Source organism: Amia ocellicauda, chromosome 21, assembly GCF_036373705.1.
Source record: "Amia ocellicauda isolate fAmiCal2 chromosome 21, fAmiCal2.hap1, whole genome shotgun sequence".
Lineage (NCBI taxonomy): Eukaryota > Metazoa > Chordata > Actinopteri > Amiiformes > Amiidae > Amia > Amia ocellicauda.
The window spans coordinates 14,640,464-14,656,157 of record NC_089870.1 but is presented as its reverse complement, the minus strand read 5'-3'; the positions used below and the strand labels follow the sequence as shown (position 1 = coordinate 14,656,157).

Sequence of the window (15,694 nt, the reverse complement as noted above, 5' to 3'; positions counted from 1 at the left end):
ATCCTTTAGGTGAGTGTATATATATATACATACATATATATATATATACATACATATATATATTACACACACACATATATAATATATAACCAAAAGTCTGTGTCCAAGGAACCAAAGTCATATTTAACAGCAGAAAATCAATGTACATCAACTGATACTGAGTCAAAAGTTATGTCTACCTTGGACAACAAATCAGATCCCAAACGATTAAAAAAGACCTAGAAGATGACCACATAAAAGATGGGAAGATTAAATAATAAAGTGTGCAGGTGTGACATCGAGGCAAGGTATGGATTGAGGAAAGTGGAAACATCTTGGGGAGGCCTTTATCCAGCAGTGGATCAATACAGACTGATGATGATGATGATGATGGTGATATTATATATTATAAACACATTGAATTTCAGATGAAATAACTCAATTCTGGCAGTCATTGCTTCAAAGTACTTTAAGTTCAAGTTTGACTGGAAGAGCAGCCATGTGCAGTATGTGTGATACAGTAGATTAGTAGATTTCCTACTACTTTGGGTTAAACTCAACTAATGCATCTTGACCACTACCCTGTTCCCCTGAAAAATAATTTGCAGTTAAAGAATGTTTCAGTATAACATCAAAAAGAAACAGCACTTTTCCATTTACTCATAGGGCCTTGGATTTAGTGCTTTAAATCCAGTAATACTGTTGTTCTGTCAAGTTTAATCCCTTTCTAATAAGACATCACCATGTTTTCTGAATTGGTAAGGTGTGGTACAAGGTTTGGTGGTTTTAAAGAGCAGAGTTACCACAGTACCAGTGTGTCATCAAAAGCACACGTGGTCCCCTTTCAATTATAAAATAAAATACAAATTCAATTTAAAATGATGTATGAATAAATATACATACATGCATACATACAGATATCAATAAACTAGGAGTAATGATTAATTCAGAAGCTTTGACAGCCGGTTTTCCTTTCGCTGCAAAAGCACTATTCAAAGCAAGCCTTCAAACACACACACACACACGCACGCACATGTACACACACACACCTCTAACAAGCTCTTCAGTGGCTAACATGGAGATTTATAATATATGGCACATTATACACACAATAAACTGGAGCCACAGATAATAATACTAGGTAAATTTACCTGATCACTGGTATAAATAATACATTGGATATCAAAGCTTTACTCCCACTTCCCTACCCAGAGCCATGACAACTCAGTTTATATGCAACACTCAACGTTTTGGTTAGCGCTGAAATGCATTTCTGATTTTATCAGTGGAGGGATTCCAGACTCATTTTTCTGGCACAGCTTCGTCCTCATAAAACTGCCACCGGAATTGTTTATACTAAGTAGCTACTTGTTGGGCCGCCACTCTGACCTGAAGTACATTTTTTATTCCTGGCGCAAATGAGAAAAATATATCAGCCCACTAATTCGGTGGCATTAAACTGCAGTTAAATGGGTTGAGCATCTTTTCTTAGGCATTGCTAGGCCAAGTTCTACTTTACAATCCTATAAATAAACCATACAGGGTCAATCTATCCAGTCGTACTTTTAGTTGTCATTCTGTTAATGGAACGCATGACTTCCATGATTTTAGGACTATGACAATCAGCGAAAGACCAAGCCGAAAACCAGGTGGAGGCTGGGGTGGGGAAGGCAAGAGCAAACGCATAACGTGACATGATTGGCGGGGTAAGTTTAAATATCTATTTGCTGTCATTCATTGATGTCTTTGTTTATTAATTACTACTCTAGCTGTCTATGCTGTAATCAAGTAAACTCAGTGTTGTCTGTTGCTTTATTGGGCTGAAGCATCACTTTGGTAGAGAGGAGATCAAATATAGAGTGCAGTACTTTAAAATACTAGGCAATAGAAAAGGAAAGATTAGGAGAAACTTACAGTATATTTGGATAAGGTACATTTGGCTCGAACCAATGAAGTGGCAAATATTACACCGCCACTTCAGGCAAAACGTTGGTCTACACAGCTGGTTTGGACAGGGCCATAATTTCCGAACTCCTACTATGCATTACACATACTCTACACCTATGGTCATACTGCCCTGAGGAGTAATTAACACACTCCTAAAGAGGGTTATCATTGATTTCTGAGGGGGACGATCAACTAAAGTATTATAACAAATCTCAGAAGATCTGTGAGGCAGGGTTTAGTGAAGGAGCATAGCATCAGTGCTTTGTTGAAGGGAACACTGACACATACGGCATGACAGATTACATTTCCTTTCCTTCACTCTGACCCAGATTCATGATTTTGGAAGGCATTTTATTTCCTTTTTTTACTTTAAGCTTTTCTCTTCCGTTTTCAAATCAGAGGATACCATCTCAAACTCTTCGATGCGGTTGTTTGGATGGCAAGTGAAGTTTCGGGATTAATTCTCGACTCTTTGGAGCGCGAGCGGAGATCTTTTATCCATCAGATACTTTGCTAAGCCTCCTCAGCTGATGATGTGGTGGCTACCCCTGTCAATCGCAGCGAGACTGGCTATGTTTGTGGCGCCCGGTGTCACCGCGCATTTGGAAACCCAGGCATGCCTCACTTGATGCTGCCGATAACCCAGAAAGTTCATCTCTCATTCATTAATGGAAATGTTATTCAGCTGAGCCCATAAATGATTTAAAAACAAATTTGATAAGAGCTGATTTACATGTTGATTTACATGCAGAAAGCGAGTTTTACAACCCACATTGAAAAGAGTTTTATTTTTTTTACGTTAAACAACAACAGCAGGGAATGGAAGATAAATAACAGTTACCTTAACTAGGATGGCATTTGCCCCCATATCAATTGCAAAGGTGCCTTTGAAGAAGGGATACACAGCAGATGTGGCGTGGTTATTTTCTCCTTGGCAACTCAATTATTAGTCAAAGATCCAGACAGTCGGTAATCTGACAGGAATAGCTGATTTCTCATTTGGTATGTGGTGTATTAATGCATGCTCTTACTAATCATACCATTAAGGACTGCAATGCGGTACAGGAGTAATATTTATGTACTGATGGAAATCTGAGGTTGTTAATGTTTTTGGACATACTGAGCATAACAGGGTGTTTTATAGCCATGTATGCTTTGCAGTCTCCCAGTGAACATGGTATAGAAAGAAAATATGATTTCAGTGACTTCAAGTTGTATTATGAAATGCCGGTTTTCTTCCTCTCCTTTTATAAGTAGAAATTCAAACTCCAAAAGAAATATTAAAAATAAATAATTAAAAAGTGGTATGTCAGTTGCAAAATTGTACAGCACATTTCACTGGCAAATGAAAACCTATACAACGTATAAACAAAACAAACAATGCTGCACATAATAACTTGTGAATAACAGAGACACAATGTGGAAAGTCCCATGATCTTGAAACACTACAAAAATAACAAAGCAGCTGCTGATAGACACCCCGGGTCTACAAAGGCCATAATAAACCAACACAACAAGTCTCATTAACCACCCTGCTGTGAATGTCAGGAATTGTCTAAATAAACGCGAATGTCTCTGTGCTCATCAACAGCACATCACTGGAGACACTACACTGCGTTACTAGCACATCAGCTGTCATGGCATGAGGGGAAGGTCTGCCTTAATACTGATGCATTGCTGCCCCACATTCCCTTGAACTCAACACAAATCCAGTTGCTTCCACGGCAAATGGAAAATTGATTTCAGCTGGACTGTTTAGTGCCTTTCCAGGGAACAGGGAGATCTTAGCAGACTGGGAAAGCGTACAACTTCTCTCCGTTTAATTTACTTCAACTGCCCGCAGGGAAAAAAATGAAGTCTTGTTTGGCTGTCTTAGACCTTTGGCCTGATGAGCCTGAGACGGGGTAATGGGGCTTGATTGGCAGGGAGTTGGCCAGCAGCTGGAGCTCTCCTTTTGTTTGCTTCTGAAAAACTCTCAAAACTGACTTGCACAGTTCCACACGAAATATGATAATATAGGTGAATGTATGCCAAATGCATGCTGCTGTCTTGGAAGAGCACACTGAATCGAAATGAATCCTGAGTAGAGGACATGTGGCCAGAAGACCAAAACATCTGCTCACAGAGGGATCTTGAGAAGACAGATAGCCCCCAGCCAAAAGCAACCTGACATTGATTCTCAAGAAGTTGAAATACATATGGGTAACAAGGCCAAACTGCACTGAATTACATGAATCAGACCAGGCGGAGTTTTCACATTATTTCCCTAAAAAAGATGTTTTGCATTTCAGAGCAGTATATGTGTGATGTTTTCAGCTCAGGAGCTACCATTTCAATGAGTCTTTCTGAGACACACTCTAAACAAAACACCTGTTGTTATTCCCATCTTTCTCAAAGACAAGACTTACAAATGCCCCACTGGTGCATGCTTTCATCTATGGATGTGGATTAACATTATATTTCACCTTCCCATTCCATTTTAAGATATCCTACTGATTAATACCTGGAGAATACTTCCTAATTGTGCAATCGGGTTCTACCCATTTTGCATTTACTGAACCTGTGTTTTAATGCAGAATCTTTCTTCAGAGGTTTTAATATTGGAGATTCTTAGCCTTTTTAATATAAGAAAACGGAAAGGTACAGACTGGTCACAAAGCTTCTTCGCCAAGCTGTAGTCAAAACTTTGATCCTATAAAGCGCTCTCTGGGGAAGAAGTATAAAACTGTATACCATACAGCTTCTAAAGAATTATTCATATATTACAGCTTCCTTGGGGTTCAGTTCATGAAAATATGGCAAATGAGAGATGATATCGGCAAAAAATAAAAGTGTGAATTCTGTGTCATTTTGCAAACTCAGCAACTCACCCTGCCCATAAATAAACGACATGCTACACAGCTGGGTTATTTTTCCTGGTCAATACCCTGATGCTTTAATGTTCTGAATCATCTTCTTGAGATACTTTGATGCTTTTATTGCAAGGCTCAAAATGATAACTCAAGTGTGCATCATTTGTTTTATTTATAGTGCTGCCAGGGAAAAGCTAAAACTGTCAAAAAGACCTGCTGAGAAATTCTGAGAGAAACCAGAATATTCTCATAAAAATAACCTCTTCTGAGATCAGTATGGGAGAAGTGGCAAGGTCAGTTTATATATGCAGGTACTAATGTAACAACAAAATCTATTTCGTATTATAACAATAACTATATGCAAATTACACAATCCCAAGAAGTGTGCACTTTAATGTGTAGTTAATAAAGTTGGAAATTTATTTTAATAAAAAGCCAGTCAGATTTTATTTTGTTTTTATCTTCAAAAGCTGTGAAGACTGCAATTTCTATTAATGAAAATGTAACTACATTCAATAATGTCATCATTCATACTGCTCTCTTTTTCTATTTACATCAGTGACAAAGCACTCATTTAAATGAATTTGTATTATCTGCCAAGGTCTTTCAAATTAAATAAAGCAACTGGCAATTAAAGCAAAAGCTGTCAGAAACAAGAAAGAGTTTAGGTTTGAACCTTGCAGCAGCCGACCATCTGACCTTGAGACACTGATAATGACACTGCTATCTGCCAGTTAATTATGACTTCCTCCTGTTAATTACAGCATCCACTTCAACTCAAATTCCTCTTTTCGCTTTTCCTTCTGTTCCTTCTGAGCTTACTTTGAAATTGTGGTTTACTGCCAGTATAAACAGTATGAGATTAACAAACCTCAATTCTCTGTGCTAATATGTTTTAATGTAACCCATCTCTTTCCGAGACGTGGTTTATTCTCCCACACGGGGAATACAAAATTTAATTCATCTTCTCCGTCCTGCAGGTCCACAAAGCACAGCTTGTAAATTCTCCTTCTGTAACAGCAGCTACTGTGACTATCTATTTCTCACAAAAGCTGTTCACCTTGGATCAAATGTGTCATTGATCTGCAAGTAAATTCTTGCACATATAGAATATATATAGAACCTGTGTGATCCATCTTGCAGCAGACTGTCCCTGGATAAACACATATCATAGGAATCTGCTGGCATGATTTACCATCAGCAGCTACCATCAATTTACATCAACCCAGCTTGTAATATTTCTGACACAGAGTGCTAAACTATAAAGGATAAAAATGTAAATAGTTGTTAGCAATTTATACGTTATCTAGTTGACAACAGTCCGTTTACTGTTGGCAATATTGCTGGCAGTTCCATTGCAAGTCCAGATTTTTTTTTTCCTGGGAAAAATGTATATTCACACATTTTCCACATCAGTGACTCAACTGTAAACAGAGATGAGGACTTTAAATAATGGTTACAGTGTGTATATGACAAAATATCAATACTCTTTGACTATGTCAGCAGTATTCAGTATTGCAGCAGCAGTTTCTCATTGTGTTTGCAGTTTTAGTACCAGCAATAATTGTTAGGAAAAAAGAGCACAGGAATGGAAATACATTTAATTTACTTAATTAACTCAAAATCTAACAAGTGTATCAAAAAAGTGGATTTTGAATTAGTTGCTTAGTATGTTTGCTCTGAACTGTGAAACTTTGAAAGTAAACAAATTTAATTGTAAAATTGTGCTGCATTATTGAAAACAGTTTTTTCTAATAATGGAAATAATTGAACATTTCATAATAATATAACATTTATTTAATGGCTTGGGAAATATTAAGTTTTTCAATGAGAAAGGTTTGGATATAATTTTATTCAAAGATAAAATTTAATTACCGCTTTACCTTAAATACATTCTTTTCAGACCGTAGTTGGTTTGCTACCTACTGTGCTCCAATATGGCACTATGCTTTGGAGTGTTTCCAACACCATCATTATAAAAAAACTGATTGTATCAGTACCTAACATAATGAACTAATCATTAACATTCCTCATGCCCAGCAATTTATCTTCATATTTTGAGCAAAGCTGTCAGTATACAGTCAACCATTATTTCCATGAGAACTTCTCCACCTCAGATATATTGATGCTGAGGTTTACTGTATTTATTTTTTCAGTGGAAATGATGGGAAAACTAATATTGTGGCTTTTTCCATTACACAAATCAGTTGGGACTCTATCAGACTTGAAACTGGTTGCAGCACGTATCAAACGATGTTCTCCAAACCCAAAGTGGCATTATCGAAATACATAAGTGACCCAACCCTCTTTCAATGAGTTGGAATTCAACTCAAATGGATGGCTTTCAGAGCAGAACAAATTAAGAATGGAATCACTAACCATGAATAAATATGCATCACCTCCCTAATTGCTCTGCGATATTTCCATCTCTGAGAGCAGCACCCTAAAGGGAAGCTCCTTCTGCTCTTACACCTCCTCACCTTTGAACTCCTGTCTCCTGCTGGTGGAGAGGCCCCTAGCTAAACTGGAGACACCTCTATTCTCTTAGGCTTTCCTGTAAACTGTTACCTTTGAAAAAATCCCATTATCTGTGTCTAGCACGTCCTCTATAATGTAATTGTTGTTTTGGCATTGTTTAAGTAGTTTTGGCTTTGTAGCTCACTATCAATAATGAAATATATTAACAATAAACATAACGAAATGCATAAATAAAAGGACTAACTGAATGAGACCATTCTGCCTATCAATTAGAGCTTTTTCATGTTTTTCCTGCGTCTCCACCCTACATAATCTGGCTCCATTTGAAAATAACAAAACAACTAATACAAGCGTGATTTTTATTTATTGACAAAGTGCTATCTGCATTAAAACACACAAAGTACAGTCAGTCGCTATGACTCGCACCTGAACCAGCAATATGCATTTATCGGCCGTGGATTAGGACGTGCAAGCACAGGGAACTCTAGGAAAAAATCTCCTGCAATTAAAAGGGACTGGATTAAACCTTGCCCTCACATCTGCAGTCGGCCACTGGAGTGCAATTTCGAGGTTACACAGCCCTTGTATAGTGGCCTCAGTACAGGCTTTTTTTTAGCAATTCTATTATTTCCAGCTCCCCTCCGCGTTTGCTTTCAGCTTCACTTAAAAATAAATGTCAGAGCAATTATCAAGCATTTCCTACCAGGAGGCCTTGAAACTATTTTTTTTTTTTTTTTTTTTCCATTTTCAACTTCAAAATAATTACAGGCTTTGTTTGAGCCAAGGCACACTTGTACTTTCCATTCACTTGTGAATAAGAAAATGTTCTCTGTTTTTTCCTTTAACTGATCAATCACTTAGCTTTAGAGATCACACAGTGGAAATAACTCCAAGATAGAAAAGGTCTATGGAGCACTGAATGCCTGGAATCTTGTTTTGCACATCTGTCTTGATATCATTAATAGCATCAAAGTGAGTGATGATTCACTCACTCTAATCAACAATTACAAACTGATTTCTGTTGTCATTGATAGTATATGTAAACACTTAATGCAAATGGTGCAATAAAGACAGCAATTACATTATTGTTAAAATAGTATATAATACTATTAACTAGTGGCCTTAGCAAAACTTAATCTGTTTCTTTCCTTTCCACATATCTTTTTAATTTTAACCTTTTAGCCTTCTTCATGAACTTTGAGAACTTCATGAACTTATATTTCTTTAATTAACCAGTGAAAAATGTATTTGCCTGCATACGGAGGCTTCTAAAATCTTATTGTGAAAAATAAAACAAACAAGCAAATTAATATATACTGTCGCCTCAAGTTTCTATAAAGTATTCATGCTTCTTCCGCTTCATCACCTGATAAGAAACTGTGGAAGAATGCCACTCGAGTGGAAATGTCCTGTGATCTCAGTGGGGCTATCCCAATACAACTTTTGTAGGGCAGAACCATTTGAACGTCAGATATTCACAATTCGAGTTTAGCACCTGTGACCCACAACAGCCTGAAACGGCAGACCTGGGAAGCCGGTGTGTCGAGCTGCTTGAATTTTAAATTTAAATCTGATTTATGGCCGCCCAAAGGACTTTGTTTATATCAGCAGCTCTGGTAGCCAGACAAATTAAGCCTTGTAGCCACACTTCCTGTTGTTCATACCATTACTATTTTAACGTACATTTTTCTATTTTTTTTCTAAAATATCAGTAGGGAAAATATTGACTAAATCTAAGGAATGTGATGCAATGAGTATTGTGATCATAAAACCAACCCTACATCCCATGTATGGTTCATGACTAACCGTGTGCAATGATTTATTTATTTCCACTGGGCACTTGAGATAAAGTTGAAGCCCTTGTAGGAAAATTGGAACAAACACAAAATAGAGACTTGATAGCAAACAAAAGTCCTGATATTTAATCCTGTAATAAAATATTTTTAAATCAATTCACTATACGACTGGGATTAAATCAAAACTCTGACCCACTCACTAATGGAAAACTACACAGTTGTGGGTTCATTTTGTGTAAAAATATCCACATCAAAACCATGCACTTTCCCGAGATGGATCAGTGAGTATTGATGGAGTTACATGGATGAAGGGAACTGACGTACCTCTGACAATGATGGTGGTGGATTTCTTGGCAGGGTTGCCCACATTGTTGTTGGCGACACAGCTGTAGATGCCGGCATCCTCAGACGTAATGGCTGGCAGAGTGAGTGTGCCCTCGTTCAACACGCTCTTCTCTGGCAGGGAGTCGGTGCCTCGCATCCAGGTGAGGGTTGGGGGGGGCTCTCCGCCAGAGGTGATGCACACCAGAGTCACCGTCTGCCCAGGGTTCACCACAATGGGGTCCTCCACCAGCAGCTTGATCGTCGGAGACGCTGAAAGAGACAACAGGGCGAGGCAGCCATTAATAAATGACATCCCAAAGGTATGTACTCTGATTAGCAGCAGAAGAGCCTTTTAGGTACTATTTGTCTCAGTTTATCATTTCAGAACAACATGTCGTTGTCATTTGAATGCATATGTTCCAATATACTTGGTAGCACCAGGTTTTTGTCTTGCTGAGCAGAGGCACATTTTTCCAAGCTGTCGCGCGGTGTTCTTTCACCCAAAAACAAGGTGGGTCTCAGCCTAAGCACTCCAGAGAAGAAGGGTGATGAATATGTCACATATGCCAAAGATTAGCCATCTACATGTAAGATTTACCTGGAATGTGTTTTCAAGTCTCCCCATCTCAAGCTGCCAAAGGCTTTGATACACTGATTTTGTAATACAGCTTGCAATCACTGCCAAAAGCAGTGTTAAATGCTGAAACGCCACAGCACTACTGACGGGTTTATGGAGTGTAAAATGTGCAGGGGTGAACAGAGAATCTTAAATATGGTAGCTCTGACTTGTTAAGTTGGATCCCGTTTTTATCATTTGTGTTTTCTTGCTGTGTATTCGCTTCAAACTTTATTCTTGTTCCACAAAGAATATTTGTAGATTTCAAAGCAAAATGCATTTGATCTATTTTTCATGCTATAGATTATGTAAAAAGAAAAAATAATAAATAAAACTAAACAGCAACTTGCTAATGGTTTCATTTTTAAAGGCTACATGTGAATACATTACCCCAAGGAAATGTCTACAGAAAATGTCAGATAGAGGATAACTGAACCTTTACCAAATCCTGTAATTAGAAAAGAACATGTAAAACAGAACACGTATCAAAGATGAAGTTCTCTGAAAAATATATTAAATGCCTGTGAAATGACAGAAAATGGCACTGGTGACCTTTGGGGCATTCTTCATTATGTTTAATGGCCAGTAAAGGGATATACTCTGTAATGTGTCTGCTACAGATTAGAAACAGCATTTTAAGTTGAAAATCAGTAAAGGGGGAAAGTGATAATTTGTCTGATTTCAATAAACCGAACACGTGGACACTTTATGCAGTTTAAGGTTTAAACAGACGATTTTGGTGGTTGGAGCTTTGGAGAGGAGGGGGGTATATTAGTAATGTGCTAGCAAAAGGGCAAAGCAGTCAAAGACGGTATCAATCTGTAGGCCAATGGACAGACCTGCTTTCTTCATCATTACAGGGCTTTCAGCATGACCAAGACTTTGCTCAGAGTAATGGCGAAAGCAGATTCGGAAAGGATTACATGCCTGTCCCTGCTCTTAATGTTCTCCACTAAAGGTCAGACCTTCATTAAAGCTGAATGAGAGCTCCACAATGGCTGATAAATAACAATAACGGCTGTGGACCATTTACTTAGAAGATAGTTTACTTAAATGTCTCTTAGGGGAGAGTGGGAGGCAGTTGTCACATGTTAGATGGAGTAATTGTCGTGGTTTCTTGGCAATTAGGGGTCAGACACACCTGAACACTAAAAGGAGCACAGGCCTCAGTGTTGAGGAGGTATGTGTGACTTCCCTTGCCGTCGCTTTCAGAGACCTTGCTCCCCTTTCCCACACACACATCCAATCTGAGTTTACCTGTTTTGTTTGTGAGCCTGAACACGACCGTCTTGTCTCCGATGCCGCAGACACCTCGGACCGAGGAGATGCAGCTGTAGTTTGCATAATCCTGAGGTCGGAGGTTCTTCAGCTTTAAGATTTTGGTTTCCCCCTGCAACTCAGAAGAAAAAAAACACGAGAAACACTTATAGGCACAGCTGTATGTGTCTGTTTCTGATGTTTGGTTTTCCCCTTTTTGGCATAACCACGACTACCACATATCCTTATAGAAGTAGGGATTTCCTCATCAGCTTCCAGATAGAAAAACATTTACAAGATGTAAGATATTAGAGAGAAGTTATCACTGAAATGCTGTTCATTCATTGCTTGTTTAATCTATGCATACTTTTCCCATGATGCATCAAAACGTTTCTGCTTTTTACACTCTTACATTGAAGTTATTTCCTTTTTGATTCCAATGGTGGAAGTCATGGTTCACCCAAAGTACATTCAGTTAAAGAAATTCTAATCCTTTTGTGGGAAGATTAGAATTTATGATGCCAGTGACTTGCCTACTTGAAATAAAGGCAACAGAATATAAGTGTAATTCAGTTCAATGTTCACTTAATTATGCAAATGTGGAGAAAACAAAAAAAAAAAAAAAAACATTTTCATAGCCAAGTCAAGCATGAAATATTTAATTTAAACTTTATCCTAACTGCATTTTGTATTATAATGGACCTTGGCCATTTATCAAATTACACTTTATTTTTCCATCATAAATTTGATTAGTCAAGGATTTATTGTCTGCTTCACACCTCTCTCACATAATCTCCCTCTCAACAGAATAATTTACCCTTCTATCTCGGCAAAATTTGTTTGTTGTCTATTCTAAACACTAGAATATTACTAGGTTATAGGAATAGGGAAAAAATAACCCTTTCTAAAGACCTAATTATAACTCTGGCTGTAGTCATAATCCTAACCATAGTCTTAATTTGAATCATAATCCTGGCCTTCAATCTTCAACCTGAACGAAGCATAAAATCATTTTAAAACAACAATTTATTGGCGTAATCTGAACGTTCTCCCCTCACCAAATTGAATTCATGATCCTATGCCTATTTTTAGCATACAGTTTAACCTTGACCCTAATCCAAGCCTTAACCGTTACCCTAGTGTTCAGTCTCACCCTAGCATTTAGTTGACAGGTTTTTAGTATGTACTGTCTTTTTCTCATTCTCATAAGCGAAGACATTTCTGAACCATAATCAAGCACACTTTGTTACTTTTCTGTGTGTTTTCAATTGGTTCAATTTAATGAAGAATACAAATTTAAGCGCAACATAGCCATCTGATCTTCGTTGTTCAACACTCTCCACAGGGAAGGAACGGGAGCATGAAACAAAGCTGCATGGCAATGCTGTTGTTGCTAATTACAAACACATTTACTAGCAGGGGTGTGAATCTCCACTAGTGTGACTGGGCTCTGCCTCATTCTTTACAATCGTCTCCGTCAAAATGTCTTTTCAACACGATATGGTAGCTGCAGTGGGCCCCCGTGCGTAATCGGCTCCCGAGCGGGCGAACGCCTTTCATCCCTGAATCCTTAAATCAATCTCCTCGGTAAATCGTTCTGTCGTCCGAGGAGAGTCATAGGCAGATCATGCAACAACAACAGATCATCTGCCTGGAAGATGTGACTAACTTAATAGAAAGCGAAACACGCGCTGAAATATATGGGCAAAAAAAGAAGAAGAGATTAGAGTGACAGGGTACAGCACTGCAATGCTTTAGGTTTACCAGTGTACTGTAATGCTAAACAGATATGACAATGACACATCCACGCTACAGACCAATTTCTGTCTCAGTATTCAGTTTTTTTCCACCTAGAGGGAATTCTGACTACAGCCCCCTAAAAAGTAAAGGAAGAATATTCTATCATATAGACTTCTATATGCTATGCTGAGTAATACTATCCATTCTGGAATGCTTGTCTTGCTGAAATTCTGAATGTGCGTTCAGAACAAATATGGACTGGAAACAAGATGAACAGGCTACGGAGAAATAAAGGCTAGGTTTGGAGTTGTTTCAAAGAGAGCTGTATTCAAAGTGACCCTTGGTTGCCCTGTGCCCAGCTGGCAATGGGCAACCAACAGCGTCAGTGAGTTACCTGGGTGAAAAAGGGCTCGTAGATCTCCACACCCTTGTCTAAGCCCTGGGACAGGATCTCCCGCCCCCGGCGCCAGCTGTAGCGGACAGGGGGGTTGGAGTTGGCCACGCAGCGCAGGAACACGGTCCGCTCGTAGTAGAACTGCTCCTTGGCCTCCCCGATACTCTGGTGCACTGTCACGATGGGGTCATCCAGATCTGCAGAACACAGAGTGGAGAGAGTCTGGTGAAGGCCCTTCTGTGTACACATGGGCAGATGATGGCCGGGCAGGATATCAACAACCAAACTCAAACCTGGAATCCAATAATCCTTACATTTGCGGATTCCCCCAATATGGAATTTGTACAAGATTAGTGAAACAATAAGACTCACCAATTGAGTGCCAAAGAATTACTCTATGAAATACACTACTTCACAATAATACATTTAAAATCAAACCTGCCCCAACCACTCACATTTCAGAGATTAGTCTGAACTAGTTATCGCCCCGCTATTCTTCAGAGCATTTCCTGAAGGTTTAACAATGTAATAAAAAGTGACAGAATAGGAAGGCAGAAAAGAGGAAGATGCGTGTATTAGTACTCTTATACTTATCTTAAGTTGTAAAATTCCATGATATAATCCTCAGCTGTTCAATTGAACATTAGAGATATATTCATGGTAATGAGTGTGACTCATGTTCCCAGAAAAAAGGAATAAAAAATATATATATATTCAAACCATTTTTATTATATTGACAGCGTCTGTAAGGACAAGCTGAGAGGAATAAACAGGCCATGCATCAAAGAGCAGGTTTTTGAAATCCCACAAACAGATTATTCTAATTTTCTCGGAAACTGTTTTTATTTGAAGCAGGTGATGTATTTTTCTCATTCCTCCCAGAAAGGCTCATCAAATGGAAAATATGTTATGATGTTTCACTTAACTGTTATTTTCCCTATGATTCTACCAAAAAAACAAAACAAAAATACTTGAATTCCATTATTATATCTCCATTCAAATGATTTTGCATAACTGATTTGGCAAACTAAAACTGGAAATGAGTACGAGTGGAGTAGGAATTTAACATTGCAGATTACATCATTGTGTAAAACTGTCTTAAACTGTCTACCTAACTGAATAGGTTAATTCTTTAAATCATAAGTGAACTAATTTAATATTTTGTTTAAATTGTGTTAACATATACATAAGGGTTCTGATATGAAGGTTTTACCAGATTTAACCCGATTTCAACACTATTTTCTGGATTCAGGTTAAACCAAATCTCCCAGCATCAGTGGGAAACTTGCGCAGCTGTCTGCTCCAAACTTTAGGCAAGAACATGGCAATGCTGACGGTTAACTGAATTATCTGTCAGAAATATGTTGCTATTCATTATAAATACATACAAAAATTGTAGCTTTCAAGGTTTTGCTTCAATTTCTCTTTATTAGGAGACTGTAAGCAAGACAAGAGCTTTAGACATAGACTACCTAGGCCTAATCATTTCTCTTTGTAAGATGCTGTGGTTCTTTTCCATCTACCTGGAGTTATATTTCTTATGAAAAGAATGATTATAAGGGAATGGAAATATAGCTCCCAAATCTGTATTTGTAGTTCAGAATTTATCAATAGGTATATATAACCTAGTGTTACAGTTTTATTTCTTTGTGAATGTTGTGTTGATCAATTTATTTCTGTATAAACCCTGATTTCTACCCAGATACATCTTCACCCAAAAATCTCCCACCAATAGGTAAAATCATTTCAGAAATATGTAGCAATTAAATAGACTTTGAATAAGAAATAGCACTATTGTTACCTGTAATGATGTAGGTGGAGAAGAGTTTTAAAAAATCATTCAACGGATAGCGTTTATAATCAAACAGCTTCTGTTCGCTCAACAGGACGAGGCTACACTTGCTCTGTTGGAAATGACAATGACGTTACTGAAGTAAGAGCATAATGTTTGATAATCTATAATTAACTTCATCTTTCACAAAAGCTTCTCGACTTTATTGAGACCAATGGGGAACTGGCAAAGCTTTACAACAAATCCTAGTTAGGCAGGCTTCATTACTGTTATAATTGTTGAACTGCTTTAGTAACGAGAGTGTAATTGAAAACGTAATGAAGAAATATTTACATTCCTACTTTCCTAGTCAGTGCATTTCTTGATTGTGACCGTTTCCATAGCAAGCCGATGTTACATTGCCCTTTGCCTTCCTTCCTTCATTCACACCTCTAGTCTGCTTGTGGTTTTCTACCCAGCCTGGCATGGGTCGAAGGTTGAAGGTGACAAAAGACGGGAAGGATCAAGGTTGTTAGAAAA

The 15,694-nt window shown here is 38.0% G+C and overlaps 1 protein-coding gene across 1 annotated transcript in view; it reads right to left on the bottom strand.

The window, feature by feature from the left end:
- Window positions 1–15,694, bottom strand: part of LOC136716794 (MAM domain-containing glycosylphosphatidylinositol anchor protein 2) — a 186,002-nt gene that overhangs the window by 88,827 nt on the left and 81,481 nt on the right. Inside the window, exons 4-6 of the mRNA XM_066694181.1 lie at window positions 13,384–13,580; window positions 11,250–11,382; window positions 9,377–9,646 (exon numbers count right to left, since the gene is read on the bottom strand). Of these exons, the coding sequence (XP_066550278.1) occupies window positions 9,377–9,646; window positions 11,250–11,382; window positions 13,384–13,580 (600 nt within the window). The remainder of the gene's footprint in view (window positions 1–9,376; window positions 9,647–11,249; window positions 11,383–13,383; window positions 13,581–15,694) is intronic.